The 17,984-nt window shown below is 48.7% G+C and overlaps 1 protein-coding gene across 3 annotated transcripts in view; it reads left to right on the top strand.

The window, feature by feature from the left end:
- Positions 1-17,984, top strand: part of LOC147642189 (uncharacterized) — a 55,427-nt gene that overhangs the window by 8,418 nt on the left and 29,025 nt on the right. For all 3 annotated transcript variants that reach the window (XM_086803522.1, XM_086803504.1, XM_086803513.1), the window contains 5 exons: positions 15,159-15,786; positions 15,909-16,086; positions 16,328-16,685; positions 16,778-16,888; positions 17,004-17,373. In XM_086803522.1, the coding sequence (XP_086659648.1) occupies positions 15,159-15,786; positions 15,909-16,086; positions 16,328-16,685; positions 16,778-16,888; positions 17,004-17,373 (1,645 nt within the window). The remainder of the gene's footprint in view (positions 1-15,158; positions 15,787-15,908; positions 16,087-16,327; positions 16,686-16,777; positions 16,889-17,003; positions 17,374-17,984) is intronic.

Raw genomic sequence — 17,984 nt, 5'->3', positions numbered from 1 at the left:
TAAACTCACGAAACTCAGGATACAGAAGACGGTGTGAGCATATTGTGTGACAGGATCAACCAATACAAAGACTTCCGCTGCATATCACATTGGTATCAGATTCAGATAGTCCACACACACCGTATCCTAGCGTGGGGGCATCCTCGGATGGTTAGATTGCGTTCCGGCACGACCACCGACTTCACCACATGTCTACAGGAGAGAGTACTCATCAGCCGGAAGACGTCTCCCCCGAAGGAGACCTTGTTCTTCCGCCTACAACAGACACCATAGCTCTTCTTAGAGCTCAGAACTAGCTACTCATGGAGCGTCTCCAACTCTTGGAGGCAGCAGCAGCACGTCCTTCTACACCTCCAGCAGCACCCGACTACATCTCCCTCTTCTTTCAGATGGAACAACAAAGGAGAGAGGACGAGGCCCGAAGGCGAAGAGAAAAAGAAGAAAGACGGGACTATGAGGAAGCCCAACGCAAGATCGACGAAGACCGGCGTAAGGCTGAACTCGCCGCTCGGGAACACCAACGTGAGCGTGATCGAGAACGTATGTTACTCGAACACCAACGGGAAAAGGAGGCCATACACTTGAGGTATCAGTAGCTCTCCTCAGTCTCCCCAGTCATAGGTGTCACCAGCCAACATCCCGCAGCAGCATCAACCACCATCATTCGCAGTCAACCGAATTTCAGCAAGTATGATGGTAAGTGTGATCATTCTTCAGTTAATCAATTTGTTCATCAATTTAATGCTCATTTTCCATTAGCTAGGATCACAGACCCACAAGACAAAGTCCACTTAGCGGCTCCCCATCTCACTGGTGAGGCAGTCACTCGGTGGCAGCATTGGTCTAGTATTCATACTGACCAGGCCACAGGTGTCACAGCCTTTGACTTGGACATCTTTGTCCATGACTTGAAGACCAGATTTCTCCCGCCCCAGTACATGACCGGTCTGAAAGACGAGTTCTATGGACTCAGACAGAACGGATCCCCAGTGCTTCAGTTCTCCGGTAAGGTTATTACTTTAGCACAGCAGTTAGGGTTATCTGAGCAGGCCAAGATGGAGCAATTCATTCGTGGATTGGAGGCCATACACTTGAGGTATCAGCAGCTCTCCTCAGTCTCCCCAGTCATAGGTGTCACCAGCCAGCATCCCGCAGCAGCATCAACCACCATCATTCGCAGTCAACCGAATTTCAGCAAGTATGATGGTAAGTGTGATCATTCTTCAGTTAATCAATTTGTTCATCAATTTAATGCTCATTTTCCATTAGCTAGGATCACAGACCCACAAGACAAAGTCCACTTAGCGGCTCCCCATCTCACTGGTGATGCAGTCACTCGGTGGCAGCATTGGTCTAGTATTCATACTGACCAGGCCACAGGTGTCACAGCCTTTGACTGGGACATCTTTGTCCATGACCTGAAGACCAGATTTCTCCCGCCCCAGTACATGACCGGTCTGAAAGACGAGTTCTATGGACTCAGACAGAACGGATCCCCAGTGCTTCAGTTCTCCGGTAAGGTTATTACTTTAGCACAGCAGTTAGGGTTATCTGAGCAGGCCAAGATGGAGCAATTCATTCGTGGATTGGACTCCAACATTCGGTTCACAGTTCGTAACTTTGAACCAAGTACATATGACCGGGTTCTGACTCTCGCTCAGAACGAAGAAATGAAGCTCAACGGGGGCAAGCCCAAGCAGACATCTCAGCCCAGTACGAAACCCCAGCAGCAGCAATCAGCTGCACAGACAGGGAAAGGTAACGCATCTTCTAAAGATGCTAAGAAGGACAGCAGTAATAGCTCCAGTTCAGGGGGTAAGAAGGATAAAGAACCTAAGAAAACCCCTGATGAAAAGGCTAAAGCAGGCATTACTGGAGGTTATCTTCCTCCAGAGAAGCAAAAGAAGTACCAGTCAGAAAATAGATGTTTTTTCTGTCATATTATAGGGCATGGTAAGAAGGATTGCCACAAATGGCAAGCGGCACAAGCTGCCAAAGCTCCTTCTGCCACAGTTGCCACAGCCTCCCCAGCTCCTCCAGCCCCGCCTACTACCTCAAATGCAGTTCAACTTTTACCTTCCATGCATCATATGCCATCTGTGGTATTTGATGCTAAGCAGGAGGGTGAGAGCGATGCTGCCCAGAAGAGCCTTATCCGAGCTTATGGCTCTGCCCAGGGCCGACAGTTTGTAGTCCTTTTCGATATGGGCAGTTCTGAAGACGCCATCTCTCCCCAGTTGGCTAATAAATTGAACTGCACTTTAGTCCCATATCATCTGGATGTGGACGGGTTTACACTTGGTCTTCGCACCCACATTTCCCAGAAGGCACAGCAGTTTGCCTTTGAAGTTCAGAAGGCCTCATTTCAACGAGATTTCATCGTCTCACCTTTGTTGGGGTGTGACATGATCTTAGGAATTCAGTGGTTCCGTCAGTATGAGCCTATTCCCAATTGGGGGCAGGACACTTTTACTATTTGTAAAGGTTTTCCTGAGCCTGTCATGATTCGGGGGGATAGAAGCATTCTTGGCATCCCATTGATTTCACATCTCCAGGCCCGACGAGCTATCCGCAAGGGAGCAGAAGGAGCACTCCTTTATGTTCGTGCTCAAACAGCCCCTCCCTCATTAGTAGCATCCATTACATCTTCAGTCCCTCAGTTAGCAGACCTCCTATCCAGACACCAGGACATTATGCTTAGGGACGATCTCCCACCCAGTCTCCCACCCTCTCGCCTTGAGGACCATCACATTGATTTGGTCCCTGGATCAGATCCTCCTAGCAGGTTTCCCTATCGTCTTTCCAAGACTTTAGAGGGCGAGTTGGAAAAGCAGTTATCTGAGCTTCTCCGAGCCGGATTCATTCGGCCTTCTTCCTCCCCATTTGCTGCACCTATCCTATTTGTCCAAAAGAAGGACAAGTCTGCACGCCTTTGTGTAGACTACAGGGCATTAAACAAACTCACTATCAAGAATAAGTTTCCTATGCCCAGGATAGAGTACATTTTGGAGCGTTTAGACGGTTCTAAGTTTTTCACTAAGATCGACCTCAAGAGTGGTTACCATCAGGTCCGCATTTTTGAAGCTGACATTCCAAAAACAGCTTTCAGGACAGAGCGTGGTCACTACGAGTTCGTAGTCATGCCTTTTGGGCTTACAAATGCACCCGCAACGTTCAATAAGATGATGTCTAGGATTTTCGCAGTCCACATTGGGAAGTGTGTTTTCATATTCCTTGATGACATACTAGTCTTCTCAGCCACTGCGGAGCAGCATGAGAAAGATGTGGAGAAAGTCTTGCAACTTTTGCGAGATAATCAGCTCTACATAAACGCCAAAAAGTCTATCTTTGGTGTTAAGGAAGTTCAGTATTTGGGCTACATCATCGGTTCCGATGGGATTAGACTGGACCCATCAAAGGTTCAGGAGATCTTAGATTGGGACATTCCTAAGACCGCCCAAGAAATCCGTTCATTCGTAGGTCTTTGTCAGGCCTATAGCACACATGTCCATCAGTTTTCCAACCTTGCAGCACCTCTTACCGACTTGCTCAAGGGGGTGAAGACTCGCAAGCAGAAAGTCTCAGTTAGAGGTAAGGCACTTGATGCATTCCGTGCACTCCAGAAAGCTGCCTCAGAAGCACCTGTATTAAAGTTACCATCATGGGACGAACCTTTCGAGGTCATCACCGATGCCAGCAATGTAGCCATAGGTGCAGTCCTCCAGCAGGACAATAGACCCGTGGCATATTACAGCAGAAAGTTGGATGTCGCCGCAAAGAATTATTCGGTATATGACAGAGCTTTTGGGTGTGATCACAGCGCTCAAACATTGGAAGCCTTTTCTTTATGGACAGGCTTTCACAGTGAAAACAGACCACCAAGCACTTCAGTGGCTTCAGACTATGCCAAGTGCCCAGTGGAGTGATTGACAGGCCAGGTGGAGTCAAATCTTCCAACAGTTTGGAGGTATGATTGAATACATCCCTGGTAAGCATAACCCAATAGCAGATGCTCTCAGTCGAAAGTCCAGCATCCAGGCAGTCCAAGAAGCTACCATTCTCGAAATCACGGGGAAGGACTTGGATAGTATGAAAGACCAATATGTCGACTCCCTTGAGTTTGGTACTCAGTATAGTTTGGCCCTCACTTCTGAGCCTGGCCACTATTCAGTACAGAACGGTTGGTTGTTCTACAAGAACCGTCTCTGTGTTACTCGGGAAAAGCGTTCCGCTCTTCTCCACGATGCCCATGACTCCTTAGTTGGAGGACATAGGGGTATCAACAGTACCCTCGAGAAATTAGAACGGTCCTTTTATTGGCCAAAGATGAGGCGTGATGTCTATGCACATGTACAAGCCTGTAAGATTTGTCAAAAAGTCAAGGTTCCCCATACAAAGAAGGCAGGTTTACTTCAACCTTTGCCTATTCCCGACGGACCTTTCATTGACATATCTATGGACTTTGTAGGGCCTCTACCAGCATCCACTGGATCCCGTAACACTCAGTGTTTTACCATTGTGGATCGCTTTAGTAAGTTCTGCATGCTCATCCCATGCAAGCATACGGCCACAGCCGAGGACGTAGCCCGTCTGTTTCTCAAGCATTGGTACCCAATTTGTGGTTTGCCTAGCACCATAACATCAAACAGAGATTCCAAGTTTACCTCGCATTTCTGGAGGGCATTATTTGAAAACTTTGGAACTAAGTTGCAGTTGTCTAGTGCATTCCATCCCCAGACAGATGGCCAGACAGAAATTTATAATCAGTTGGCCTTTGATGTCCTCAAGTCATACTGTCATGACCAGCAGTCCAAATGGGAGCACTATCTTCCGTTGGTCCAAGCTATCTTGAACGACACTCATTCATCCAGTGTCGGACGGACTCCATATGAAGCAGCCTTTGGTCGCCGTTTTTCTTCTCTTTTGACGAGAATGGTGTCTCCATCTTTAGAGGCTAATAAAACCACGGAAGCATTTTCCGAGATTATTGAGTCAGTCAAAGACCGCTTGACCAAAGCTCAGGAAGCATATAGCAGACAGGCAAATAAATCTAGACGAGATGTCCACTTCAAGGAAGGGGATTGGGTCTATTTGCGTATCATGAAGCAGAGATTGAAACAAGTGGGCAAACGTTGTCCCAAGCTTTCATTCCGTAGTTTTGGCCCTTTTCCAATAGTTAAGAAGTTAAGTGATGTCTCCATGAAGTTAAAGTTGCCTGCCAGTTGGACAATGCATGATGTTTTCCATGTTTCTTGGCGAAAACCATATGTTGGTCCAGAAGTGTTTTATGTTTCAGATGAACAGCAGCCAGACGTGGTAGACGAGGCAGAAGTTATTGAGCCTGAGCAGATCCTTCTTCATCGATGGAAGCATGGTTCCAGTCGACGAATTCGTCAGTTCTATACGAAGTTCCGAGATCGAGGCACCCACGAAGCCGTATGGCTCGACGAGGAGTTCTTCCAGGAGTACCCCCAGTTATTGGCGGACTACTTGGAAGCCATGAACCTGCCGCCAAGCTAATCCGGAGGGAATGTCACATGCACTCTGCACTCAGTGCATGGTGACAAGATGGCTCATCATCAGCAGCAGTTGTACAGTTTTAGAACCCAATAGGATGATATTTGTCGTACGCCGTGATCCCATTGTACATCCTCAGTCCAGGATAAGTCAGGCACGAGCTACGTAGGTCATTCCTCAGCCTTAGTGGGTCAGTCAGTCAGTCAAGTCCCTTAACCCACTTGGAGAGAATCATTCATGTATGTAGAGTCAGTAGAAGCCTTAGAGTTTGCATCAGAAAGCACTCTGCATCCTGCATAATATGCATACATATGCCTGTGCATCATTTAGAACATCCCCAAAGCCTTAGGGAATTTACTGGGATTTATTTGGTATTTTTCCCATATTTATTAGTATTTATTTATCATTATTTGCATTATTGGGCATTTATAAATATTAACTTTATTAAATGACCAACCTCCAGTTAGTATAAATAGGCTTGCCTAGAGCCTCTTTTCCTCATTCAGTCTTCATTGTGCTAAGAGCTCTCCTCTTTCTTGCTTTCAGCCCAAGACTAATCCAACCCTAGAGCCCATAAGCTTGCTTCTCCAGCCCTTGAGAAACCCTAGCTTCATTCAGCCCTAGGTGCTTGCATTCAGCCCTGAATTCAGCACTCAGTTCAGGCCCAGATTCAGCATACCCTTCACCCTCAGTTCAACGCCAGAATCAGCCTGCATAGACCTGCGTTTTTGCACAGCCGTACAGTAGCAGTGCTGCGTTTCTGTTCCAGCCGTACAGCAGCCCTGCAGTCCCCTGTTGCTCATGCGTTTCAGTCCACAGCCCTCTCCACAGCTCAGCGTTTCTGTCCACAGCAGATTCCAGCCCTGAAGGTTCAGTCTACAGCAGTTTCCAGCCCTGAAACAGTTGTTTGCATCAGTGCCCAGCCTTCTGTGCATCATCCACACATTCAGCAGTCATCTGGTGAAGGTAACATAGCATTCATATGTGTTTTCAGCATTCTAACAGTGTGTAGAACAGTCCACCTTCTTCTTCTTTGAGCCTCAGGTGTGCAGCCCTTCCTCATGCCCTTGGGAGGAGTGCATAGGCTCGAGATCAAGTCATTGAGGTGTTTCTACAGCAGTGTACAGATTAGCCGCTCTTTGATCCTCCGAGATCTTGCGTTTGGCTTATCTACAGTCCAAAGTTCTCTCTAAAGTAATAAAGCAAATACTATCTTGTTATCGGGATAGGGGGCCCTTCAGTGGGTAATTCGGGACCCAATCTGGTGTACAATTATCATATCCTCTCTCTCATCTCTTTAAAGTTTGAAGTAAATGAAATGGATTGCTAAACTCACGAAACTCAGGATACAGAAGACGGTGTGAGCATATTGTGTGACAGGATCAACCAATACAAAGACTTCCGCTGCATATCACATTCATTCCTCTAGGGAATGGGTCCTTAGGGTCCAGCATTAGGACCAGATTTTGGGTGTTTATCACCTTTTGTATGAGGCAGCCTAGGGCTGTAGAAAAGTACCTTTTTGTACTCTATGATATGTACTGAATTTCCAGCCATCTCTCTCTCTCTCTACTCTCTCTTCATGTCTGCGTTTTGCATCAGTAATGTTCTAAGTGGTGTTTAGGGCTGAAAGAAGACCCCCAGAGCTTCCGTGTGTTACATACCCCCTCTTGTGTCCGTTTAGGCACTGGGATAGATCTCTGGAAGAAATCAGTGAGCTGGAGCTGTTGCCCACCTCTCCATGTGGTATGAGTCCGTAGTAGTGCCTCTATGGCGCGCTGTCTCTAGCAAGAACTGGCCAAATCTACGTTGGTCTGCGGATTCCATGATCTGGCGGAGTGAGGGATGTCCACTGAAGATGGTGGTGTATCTCTCTCTAATGTCACTATATGCTCTGCATCTGCATACATAATGCTCCTCACTCTCAACCTCCTCCTGGCATAGTCTGCATATGCTCTCTGTTCTGGGGATCCGTGCTGCCCTACCTGCCTCAATCTCAAGCTAGTGTGATGACACTCTGAGCTGGCCAATCGCCACTCCAGCACTGTGAGGCGTGTACACATCCATATATCTGGGTTGCTGAATGAATCCATCTGCTGAGATATGCATAAACTGATCTCTGTAGTATAGGATCTTTGGCGGTTAAGGCTGACTGGGTGTAATCCAAGTCTCCTGAGTGTATCGATGCCATAAATCCTGCCGAAGGACTCTGTTCCTCTCACTATGAGAGAGCTGGATGTGTGGTGCATGTATATCATACTGGAAAGGTGGCAGGTGATCTATGTTGAGACCATGCTGAGTGTCACCAATCGGCCGACCATTTGGTTCATCTCCAGATTTGTGTCTCGTTCACTTGAGGCCGGGCCGGCGTCTCATGTGAAGGGGCTAGTATTTTTGCATAACATGGACGGGAGCCAGATTGGTGCCACCCGTGTGTTAGCAGGATGGTGTCATATGGATGGGAACCAGACTGGTGCCACCCGTGTATGACCTAGACTGTGTTCTATCCATGGGATTGTCACGACATGGAAGAGCCAGTTTTTGTGCCCCGTCTTGCCTATGGGACTGTCACTCCATAGGGAGGCTCGTGCCTGGAACTGTGTCTTACCTATGGGACCGTCTTACCTATGGGACCGTCACTCCATAGGAAGACCGGGATTTATGTTTTCTGTCGTGCCATTTTTGTGCCCGACAGATGTTTTGTACTTGTTCCATGAACGGGAGATATGTCCATGATACTATTTGCACATGCATTCATGTTTTGCATGTTTGGAACTGTTTTCGCATGACTTGTATTCTTGTGTTTGCCTGTTTGACGTGCCACTTACTGAGCGGGGACGCTTGCCAGTGAGTCGTGAAGTTTGCTCTGTCTTTTGACGAGTTTTGTTGCGTGTGAACAGGTGGTAAGTGTATTGCACTTGTTTATTTAATAGTTTTCTTTCTAACCTTTAATTTTATGAGGTTGTAAGTTCACATTCATTTTAAGGTGGGCACCCACGTGTGGGCCAAGGTGGGGAGGGAAACCCCACACTTAACCCTTTATGTGTGGGGGTGGGTGCATGGCCACCTACCCACACCACACCTTGAAACTGGCCGCCCCCATGCAAGCTTGGGGAGCCGGCCAGCTGTGGTCGTGTACTTCCTCTCCAACACCTACAAAGGAGCTCTCATACAGCCGGTGATCATCATCTCTCGGCCTTCCTCAGGTGGCTGCACGTTGGTGGGCTGCCCTCTCTACACAGGTGGTTGCGCGCTCTCTCCAGCAGGCTGCGACGCCGCCTCCTCCCTTGCAGGCGGCTGCACCCTCTGCCCTGCAGGCGGCAACAACCCTCTGCCCTGCAGGCGGCTGCTCCCTCTGCCCTGCAGGCGGCTGTAGCCAGGCGGCTTCTTCTCACCCTCAGACGACTGTGCGCTTCCTCCACCTCTGCACTGCAGGCGGCTGCAGCGAGGTTTCCTCTTCACTCTCCAGGCGGCAGCGCCTCCCACAGCAGGCTGCGCCTCCTCATCCTCCCCTTGCAGGCGGCTACGCCTCCTACAGCAGGCTGCGCCTCCTCATCCTCTCCTTGCAGGCGGCTACGCCTCCTCCTCCTCCACAGCAGGCGGCTGTGCTCCTTTGCAGGCGGTTGCGCCTCCCTTCCATAGGCGGCTACAGGCGGCTCTGCACCTCCCCTCTTCAGGTGGCTACACCTTCTACACAAGCAGCTCCTCCTCCTCCCCCTCGACAGGCTGCGGCGCCTTGGTGTCCATCTCTAGTAGCTGCACACAGACGCCTCGGGTATTTGTCTTCCATTAGCGAGCTGCAAGTAAGTGGATTCAGATTTAAGTAAAGGATTTTGTTGTAATTCTGATAAAGGATTCTCTCTACCACTAACACCCGTTCGGTGCCGGGTAGTCCAAGCTTGTGGAGAACCACGGTCCATGGGTGCCGAGATCGGGAGAGTAGTACAGGAGCGCCTGTTTGTGCGTGGTCCTGGAACACCAGTGGGGCGCTCTCCGCGGATTCCAGTGAAGGCATAGGACCGTAGAGACTGGACCACTCAAGTGATCGCTCTACTTCGAACGTCGACTTTGAGCCTCTTGTTTGGTACTGTATTCTTTTGTACATGGACATCATCTGGTTCTTTGAACCCATGGAGCATTGTATTTGTTAAATACTCCCTATAATATATCATATATTGAGGGGGGGGGGTCGGCCCGTTCCGGCCCCAGTGCTGGTGTCCATCTATTTCATTTCATTTCATTTCAAATTCCAGTTGTTATTAAGTTGTCCATTTCAAATTGTGATATTAAGTTGTGCTATTACGCGTGTGGGTGTCCAATGGAGTCTATTCCCACTTGACGGGATCGGTTTCACTGAGTGAGCCACTGTATCATCTGTGAGTACCATGATCTCCTATCTCCACTCTTTGCGAGCTGCCTGGATGCCTCAAAAGCTCTATGTGAGAGTCGATCTGATGGCATATCTCTGATCCTCTGTATGAAGCAGATCGTTTGGAAGAGGGCCTTTACTAGCATAGGAGGTGCAGCAAACTCCGCTCGGACAATGTCATATGGGACGGAGGGTTTACTGTGGATCATCCGTGAGAGCATGAGAATCTGAGGCCTCTCTATCTGAGACCATGTGGAGGTGGCGAGCCCAGGTGCCCATACTGCTGCAGCATACATCAAAGCAGGGGTGACTAGTGTGTCAAACAACCACCCCTTCGTGCCCTAACCTAGATCAAAATGATAGACCTTGGACTATCGATCTTGGACTATCGCTTGAGGGATTCAAGATCCTATATTATCCTTGAGTCAATACTTATTAATCATTGAGATTACTCGTACTATTAAGAATAGACATAGAGACAATCCCCTTATTTTGGTGCTTGAACCATATTTAAAAATCATTAAGTGACATTACATATTTCTACTATCACTACATCGGGGCTCCTCGAAGTGTGCTTGGTGACATTGTCTCTCTAGCATGGCCATAGCTGCAGACCCTCGTGTGAGTCTATGTGTCATAGTAAATCTTCCTGGCGGAGTCGCAAATGTAATCCCCAAGTACACATATGAGTCTACCACCTCTACCTGTCCTCTTGCTAGTGTGAAGATGGCCTGTCGTCGACGAACCGGTCCTGAGGTGTGGAAAATCATGACCTTGGTTTTCCCAAGGTTCACTGTAAGTTCCCTCTGTGTGCAGAAGTCATCGAGTGCATGGAGATGATGCTGTAGTCCCATCTACGACTCAGAGACCAAAATAATATCATCTGCATATAGCATAATGGGGACTGTGGTACCTGAGATGTCTACCCCGTGCCCACCACCGTGAACAATGAAGTCAGCCACCTCATCAATGTATAACCCAAATAGTGTAGGAGAGAGTGGGCATCCTTGCTTCACACCTATGGTGCTAGCAATAACATCAGATAGCCCCTCGGGACATCGTATGCGCCCGAGGACCTGCTCATATAAAGCATAGATGCCCCAAACCATCTCTGATGGGATCCCCAATGACTGGAGGCGCTGGAAGAGTCTCTCCCGTGGCACCGTGTCAAATGCTTTGCGAAAATCCACAAAGCAGTAGTATAATCTCCTCTCCCGTGCCCTAGCCTGATCGATCAGACATCTCAGAGTGAATATATGGTCAATAGTGGAGAAAGCTCGTCGGAATCCAGCCTGCCCTGGTGCTCACAGTCCCTCCTTCTCTGCATATGAGCTCAACTCTGCCTCGAGCACTGCACCATAAAGTTTGGCCAATGTATGACCAATCATGATAGTCCTGTAGTTGCTGGGGTCTAGCATGTCTCCCGCTTTGTGGAGAGGCACGATGGTGTGCATAGTCCACTCAGCTGGTAGGCCCTCCACTAGTGCCCTCTTAAAGAGGTGAGCAACAAAGGGTGCCAGTGTGTCAGCTGCATAAATAAGATGCTTACTCTGTATACCTGTGTGGTCAGCCGATCTCCCATGCTGTAACCGGCGGATAGCTCTCGGTAAAGAAAGTAGAGGTAGTGGTAGGACGGGGCTCCTGTGGCTGTGGTATGGGCGGTTGCTGAGGGATATGGTAGAGGCTCTTTGCATATATGTGCCATGTGTGTGGATCCTCAATTGGGGTACGAGGGCAAGGCTCTCTCATCCTGCGCCATGCAGTGGCTGTATCTTTGCTCATGAGTAGGTGGTATATATCCCAGTACTGTGCCTCCTCATATGCACGCCTCTCACTTCGTGTGAGGGTCCTTATCTGTCGGCTCGCCTGTCTCTGTGTAATGGTCCCCAGTGCTCTCTAGGCACGGAGGTGTCTGTATAGCTCTTTGCACTCATCATCATACCACCGATTCTGGGGCATGCTCCCAGATCTATCTGTGTGCGCAATGTGTGTATGATGGGGGAAGCTGCGGGTGGCGGCCGTATGTAGTAGAGATGACATCTGAGTGGTGAGTGTGTCTAGAGGTGACAGGGGATCCATCTGGAGTAGCCCGTCATATACATGATGCTCATATATGTCTTCGAGGTCATGGGTGAAGTAGAAAGTGGTATGTGATGCCTGTGTGGGTTGTGTGGGTGCTAGTGTGGAGCTCGCCAATGACAGCAAGAGGTACGTGTGATCCGCACCGATAGGACAGGGGGGGATGGTGAAAGATGTCACTGCCTGTGTGGTCTCCATGGACCCCATGATGTAGTCCACTGTGCTACCGCCCCCTGACCGTGGAAAGCATGTCAGTGCTCCTGAATCCTGCCACTGTCTCTCCCGTTATAAATAACGAGATGGTGTCGGGCTCCCAACTCAAGTAAGTGATGACCATATCTGGTGTTATCCGGCCCCATGTCCTCTGACACCCTGCAAGCTCCCGTATCCTCCACCTCTAGTGTGTGCATCACCTGGGGGTGCTCGAAATCATAAATGTCGCACTGTCGGCTCTGTGTCCGTGCATTGAAGTCCCCCATAAGGACTTCCCCCGAGGTTGGAGTAGTGTATGATCTCATCTGAAAGGGCTGCATATGGTGACTCTCCCTCTCTATTCTCCTCCTCTATTGTCATGGCATATCTCGATCCTTTAGGAGAGAAGTAGCAGAGAGCAATGTATAACACCCTGTCTGCAGAGAGCTGCAGTGTGATCCACATGTATCTAGCCTCCTGGTGACGTGCTACCACCCGTAGGTGCTCATGTAGCTCTCGCCTGAAGAGTACCGCTATACCTCCAGATCCTCTTGATGTGCTCTGCCGTGTGGCCCCCCTGTGTGTAGACTCCCACTGATAACCCTCTACTTTGGGTAGCCCCCTCTCTGGGCTCTGGTGTGTCTCTGTAAGTAGTATGATGTCCCGTCCCTCCATGACCTCCTTCCTCTCAGGATGTGTCCAAAGTGCTCCATTGCAGTCCCAAACTGCTATATGTATCTGCCATAGCCGATGTCCCATAGGCCGCCTGGCGCTTATCGGTGGCCTTGCCATCGATGATGACACGACCATCGCGATAGAATGCTCTCTTGCCCTCTTTCCGGGCCTGTAGGACTCTCGGCATGCATGTTTTCCTGTGTTCTATCTGCATCTTCGTAAGGTCGTCATCCAAATAGATGGGATCTCCCTGTAATCCTCGTAGAATCACCCTCTTCCTCATGAAGGTGGCCCTCTCCGTCTCTCCTGCAAACTGTAGGATGAGGGCTCGCTTGCGTGTTGAGTCTTGTTTTGGTGAAGGGGAGAGGGTCCTCTTCCCTGTAGCCGAGCTTCATGCATAGAAGCTGTCCATCTTTCTCGGGAGTGGAGTCGGGTGTCTCGGCTATACCTGTGACTCGAATGTTGAGGCGGCGGGCCTGACTCATCTTCTCCTCTTCAATGGTGGTGTGAATGATTTGGTGTTCTTTGCTTTGAGTCTCCTCCCTCACCTCTTTACGGATGTTCTTCTTCACCCATCCTGATTGCTTGGCTTTAAGTTTCCCCTCCATGTCCTTTGTGATCTCCTTGGAGATCTCTTCTTTGATGGCCGTGCGAGTGTTGCCATTGATCTCCCCTTCTTCCTTCTCGGTGTTCTTGACGGCTACCAGTTCCACTTTCAGTGCACTCACCTCCTCCTTGAGTGCCGTGTTCTCTTGTTCAAGTTCCGTGACCCGTACTTCGAGGGCCATGATGTGCCGGTGTAACTTGTTCTCCACCTCATTGAGGTTGGAATCGGATGTCTTCTTGTTCTCCTTGATTAGTGCCTTGATTTCCGTCTCGAGGGCTTCGAGCTTCTCTTGGAGACTCGGAGCCATTCCTTGAGATTATTCTGCAGTGCTTCCCACAGGCAGAGAGGAGCGAGAGAGGGAGCGCAGTAGAGAGAGAAATGAAATGAAATGAAATGTTATATTAACGTCTTCAAAAGGCCAAAGTGACCTATGAGACCAAAGTTACAACCATATATGACATCTGATACACTATCTGGAAAAGAAAAGAAAGGACTGAAGGTAAGTAGAGAGAGAGAGAGAGAGAGAGAGAGAGAGAGAGAGAGAGAGAGAGTTTCTGGCAGCGCAAGCAGGCCAGCACAGCGCGAGCACAGCAGCGCAGTACAGCAAGGTGCGCAGTGTAAGCAGGGCAGCTCGGGCGGGGTGGGTACGAAGGGCAGCGCCAGGCGCAGCACCGCAAGGGTGTGCAGACCACCAGTTCGCAGCGTGAGACCACCAGCGCACAGCGCGAGCAGCGAGAGAGCAAAGACGTCACGCCATGGACAGCGCGAGCAGCTAGGGGTGACCACCAGCGCGCAGCGCGAACGGCGAGAGGGAGAGAGAGAGAGAGGGAGAGAGAGAGAGAGAGAGAGAGAGCAGCGGCGAACAGCGAGAGAGCGAGAGCAGCGAGCGAGAGCGAGAGAGAGACCACCAGCGCGCAGCGCGAGCAGCGAAAGAGCAAAGGTGTCACACCATGGACAGCGAACCAAAGAGAGAGAGAGAGAGAGAGAGAGAGAGAGAGAGAGAGAGAGCTGCGAATCGTGAGGAAGAGGGTCGGACAAAAGGAGAGGCCAGGGCTGGGGCAGCGTGGGGTCAAGGTGTGAAAGGAAGGAAGAGGCGGTGGAAAGAAGGGGGCGGCCAAGGGAAGGAGGAGGCGGTGAGAGGAAGAAACGAGGGGGGAGGAGCAAGCGATGACGGAGGAGGGGGCTGAAGGAAGCTCAGAGGGGGGGTGAAAAGAAGCGCAGGGGGTGCTGATGGAGGCGGATGGCGAGGGCCAAGGCGGCCGGTATCTAGTGACAGATCTTTTTGGCTGCATGTAGTCTCACTCCTCACTGCAAAGGTTTTTTTTTTTTTTTTCTGTGATGGATTATCAGTCTCACATCTTTGTCCTTCTCACAAGTGGGGCACCAGGTTTTCTACTCAATGGTGGGAGTTCAAGTGGTTCACCCTATGCCCGGCCAAGGGTTTTCAATATTTCTGCTTCCTCTTGCAGGGGCCCTTCGTGACTGCACCTGTCCGTTAAAAAATCAGGATGTGACATGTGCGTGCACGATGTTTTTGCCCAGAAGCATCTGAACCCAGCCTTACTTCCACACATCCAGCATACGTGTGTACACACAGACTTTTTAACCAACTAAATGTTCCGAATCCATTATATTCACAGTTGAACATACAAGAAATTGTTTGCTAACAAAGGTATGCCTGGTTTGGGTTAACAACATGTTCTTTTGTTGGCTTTGCAGGATTATGCAGAAAAGATTGAAGAAGGCAATGCAGTTGAGACAGAGAAAAATTTGGTTTCTCTGTTTGTAGACCTTTGCCGGTTTGAGTGGCAGACAGGCCACCATGAGTTTGCAATCGGTTTGCTTCAGGCTCAAGTTGAGTATAGTATGTTTCCTCCTCCCATAGACGTAAGTGAGAGGAGTAAGAAGAGGCTCTTCAACGAGTTTTGGGATAGTGGAGCCCCAAGGGTTGGTGAGGATGGAGCAGTTGGCTGGTCAGCATGGCTACAGAAAGAGGAAGAGCGAATACAGAACGCTGTGGCCATGGGTCAAGTTGATGATGATATGGATGATGAGAAAGAAACAGGAGGGTGGACAGGCTGGTCTGAGCCCCTTCCCAAGGATGTGAAACTAGAAGATGAACCAATGCCTTTGGTGGATGGTGAAGTCGAGGAAGATGATGAGAATGCAGAGGTCAAAGACATGGAAGAAGATGAGAAAAATGACACAATTCTACTCGAGCAGCTAGGTTTGAGCCTTGAATCTGGACAGGAGTTGGAGGTGAAGGACACGGCAACTTGGAGACGCTGGTCAGAAGAGGAACATAGCCGGGATTCTGTGCAATGGCTGCCAATTCGTAAAAGTAATTGTAAGTTTCTTAATGTACACCTTTGAGCATGTGGCTGACATATGGTGGCTGTTCTTTTGCTTGAGAGCACGCATGATGCTTGTAATTTTTTGGGTGGAATTGTTTGTGTGCATGAAGAGCAGTGAAGGCAGCCCATGATGAAGAGCTATTGCCAGAAGCAGAGGAAGAGGATGAGCAGCTGGAGAGAGCTGTCTTGTTCGAGGATATCCGGGAGTGCCTGTTTTCTCTTAAAACGGCTGATGCCCGTCTTGACCTGATTCACCAATTCACCGATTTTTGCGACGGGCCTTATCCACAGTGGTAAGGGAACCACTCACTTTGCTTTATCCAGGGTTTTCGCTTCTGGGTTGAAGTCCTAAGTTTAATAAGTTTAATTAGCCAAATTAATACGCCCTTGCTTGTCATCCAAAAATAAGGAGGGTTATGGACATAATCCCCGCCAATACAGGGGGGATCTCCTCTGTCCAACCCTGCCTGCCTGTTGGATGGACGGGTCTTTGTCTGTTAAGGGCCTAAATTGGTTGGATCCAAACATGTGCAGGTGCTGCTCAAATAGTGTTAAGTGGAAGGAAAGGATGGAAGCTGTAGAGCACCTTTTTGGGCCTCTTCTTGAGGAGATGGAGAGTGCAAGCTTATCATCCGAAGGAGGTTTCAAAAGGGATGGTTTTTTCCAAAACTTTGTGGGTGGAGTGGAATGGATGCATGAAAGTGAGGGAAGATCCAACTTTTTGGCCAATGCATTGCTTCTGTTACGGCCGCTTTTCCCACATAATTTCTGGCTGCAAGAGAAGCTTCTGGCTGTAGAGGGTCATAGAATTGCTGTTGATGAGGCTGGTGGTAGTGTACGCACTCATGGACCTCGTGTTCTTGCCAAAAAGCTTTTAAGGAATGACCGCCAGGTGTTCTTCTTCTCTCTGGCTTGACTTGCAGGTTTTTGTGGTCATGTTTGCAACTAGTTTTCTGACTATGCCGTGGTCTGATGAGGAAATAGGCTGTTCTTCTGTGGGGAGCGTATGCACGTGCTGAAGCATCTTTTGGGAACCTTGAAGTAGCCCGGAAGGTTTTTGACACCACATTGGCATCATTGAGCTCCCTACCCGAGGTTTGTGCCATGCTATTGCAGCTAGTAAGTTGGTAGTGTGTGTGCTTCCTGTAATTTTGTAGATACGTTATAATGCTTCTTGTCTAAATATGTTCTCTGTACAACTCTGTTGCAGGAGATACAGGTGTATTCTCCTATTCTTTACCAGTCTTATGCAGAGGTAGAACTCTCTCAGACATCCTATGCCGCCAAAAGTGAATCTGTTCTAGTCCGCCAGAAAGTGTTGCATATCCTTTCATGCCTTGGTTCTGGAATGCCGTACACACCTTTTAGATTTGATAACCCAGTCTCAAGTACCCAAATACTGAAAGCGAAACGCGGGTTCAAAGAACAGCTGCAAAATGCTCGGAGAAGACGGGCTCAAGGAGACTTGAGTGATCAATTCAGATCTTTGATAGGATGTGTGGCTATATTCGAACTGATTACTGATGGGCACGAGGCAGCAGGTTCAGTGTATGAAGAAAGCTTTGCAATAAGTCTTCCAGGTTTGCTTCCTTGCCGTGTATGCTGTCGATTTTCCCTTTCCATGTGATTGATGTGTTTTTTTCCAGTTATTTTCTCTTTTAGAGATTCCAATTTAGAGAGACAAAGAATGATATATATATTAATGTCTTCAAAAGACCCAAAGGGTTCTTTAAGACCAACAAAGTAGTACAATATCTCCATGAAAAATTCAAAGTCATGGAAGAAAAGGAGTGTCAGTGAGGGGTGAGTACAAGTAGCTCTGGGGCTGATACAAGGTTCCAATGTCTACAATGGGGAAAGGTAGTGCAAGACTCATATAATGAGACCATCCTCCTCCAAGAAAGAAGGATATATTAAGTGTCTACTAAAGACCCAATGGGCCTATGAGTCTAAAGTGATACAATAATGTCCATGGTATATCTCATGGAATGGAAAATAAAATAGAAACAGAAACGAAACATAAACAAAAGAGACAGAGAAAGAAAGAAAGTATTATAAACGTCCACAAAAGACCCCAAGGGTCTATGAGACCATAAGCGATACAATGATACATTGATATACTGAGCCATGGAAAAATTAATTGAGAGAAAAGGAAAAACGACTATCACGAGTGTCTTGAGATGTATATCAG

The sequence above is a fragment of the Cibotium barometz genome, chromosome 1 (assembly GCF_041138505.1).
Source record: "Cibotium barometz isolate CiBa-2024 chromosome 1, ASM4113850v1, whole genome shotgun sequence".
Taxonomy (NCBI): Eukaryota; Viridiplantae; Streptophyta; class Polypodiopsida; order Cyatheales; family Cibotiaceae; genus Cibotium; species Cibotium barometz.
This window is presented reverse-complemented; position numbering and strand designations above follow the sequence as displayed.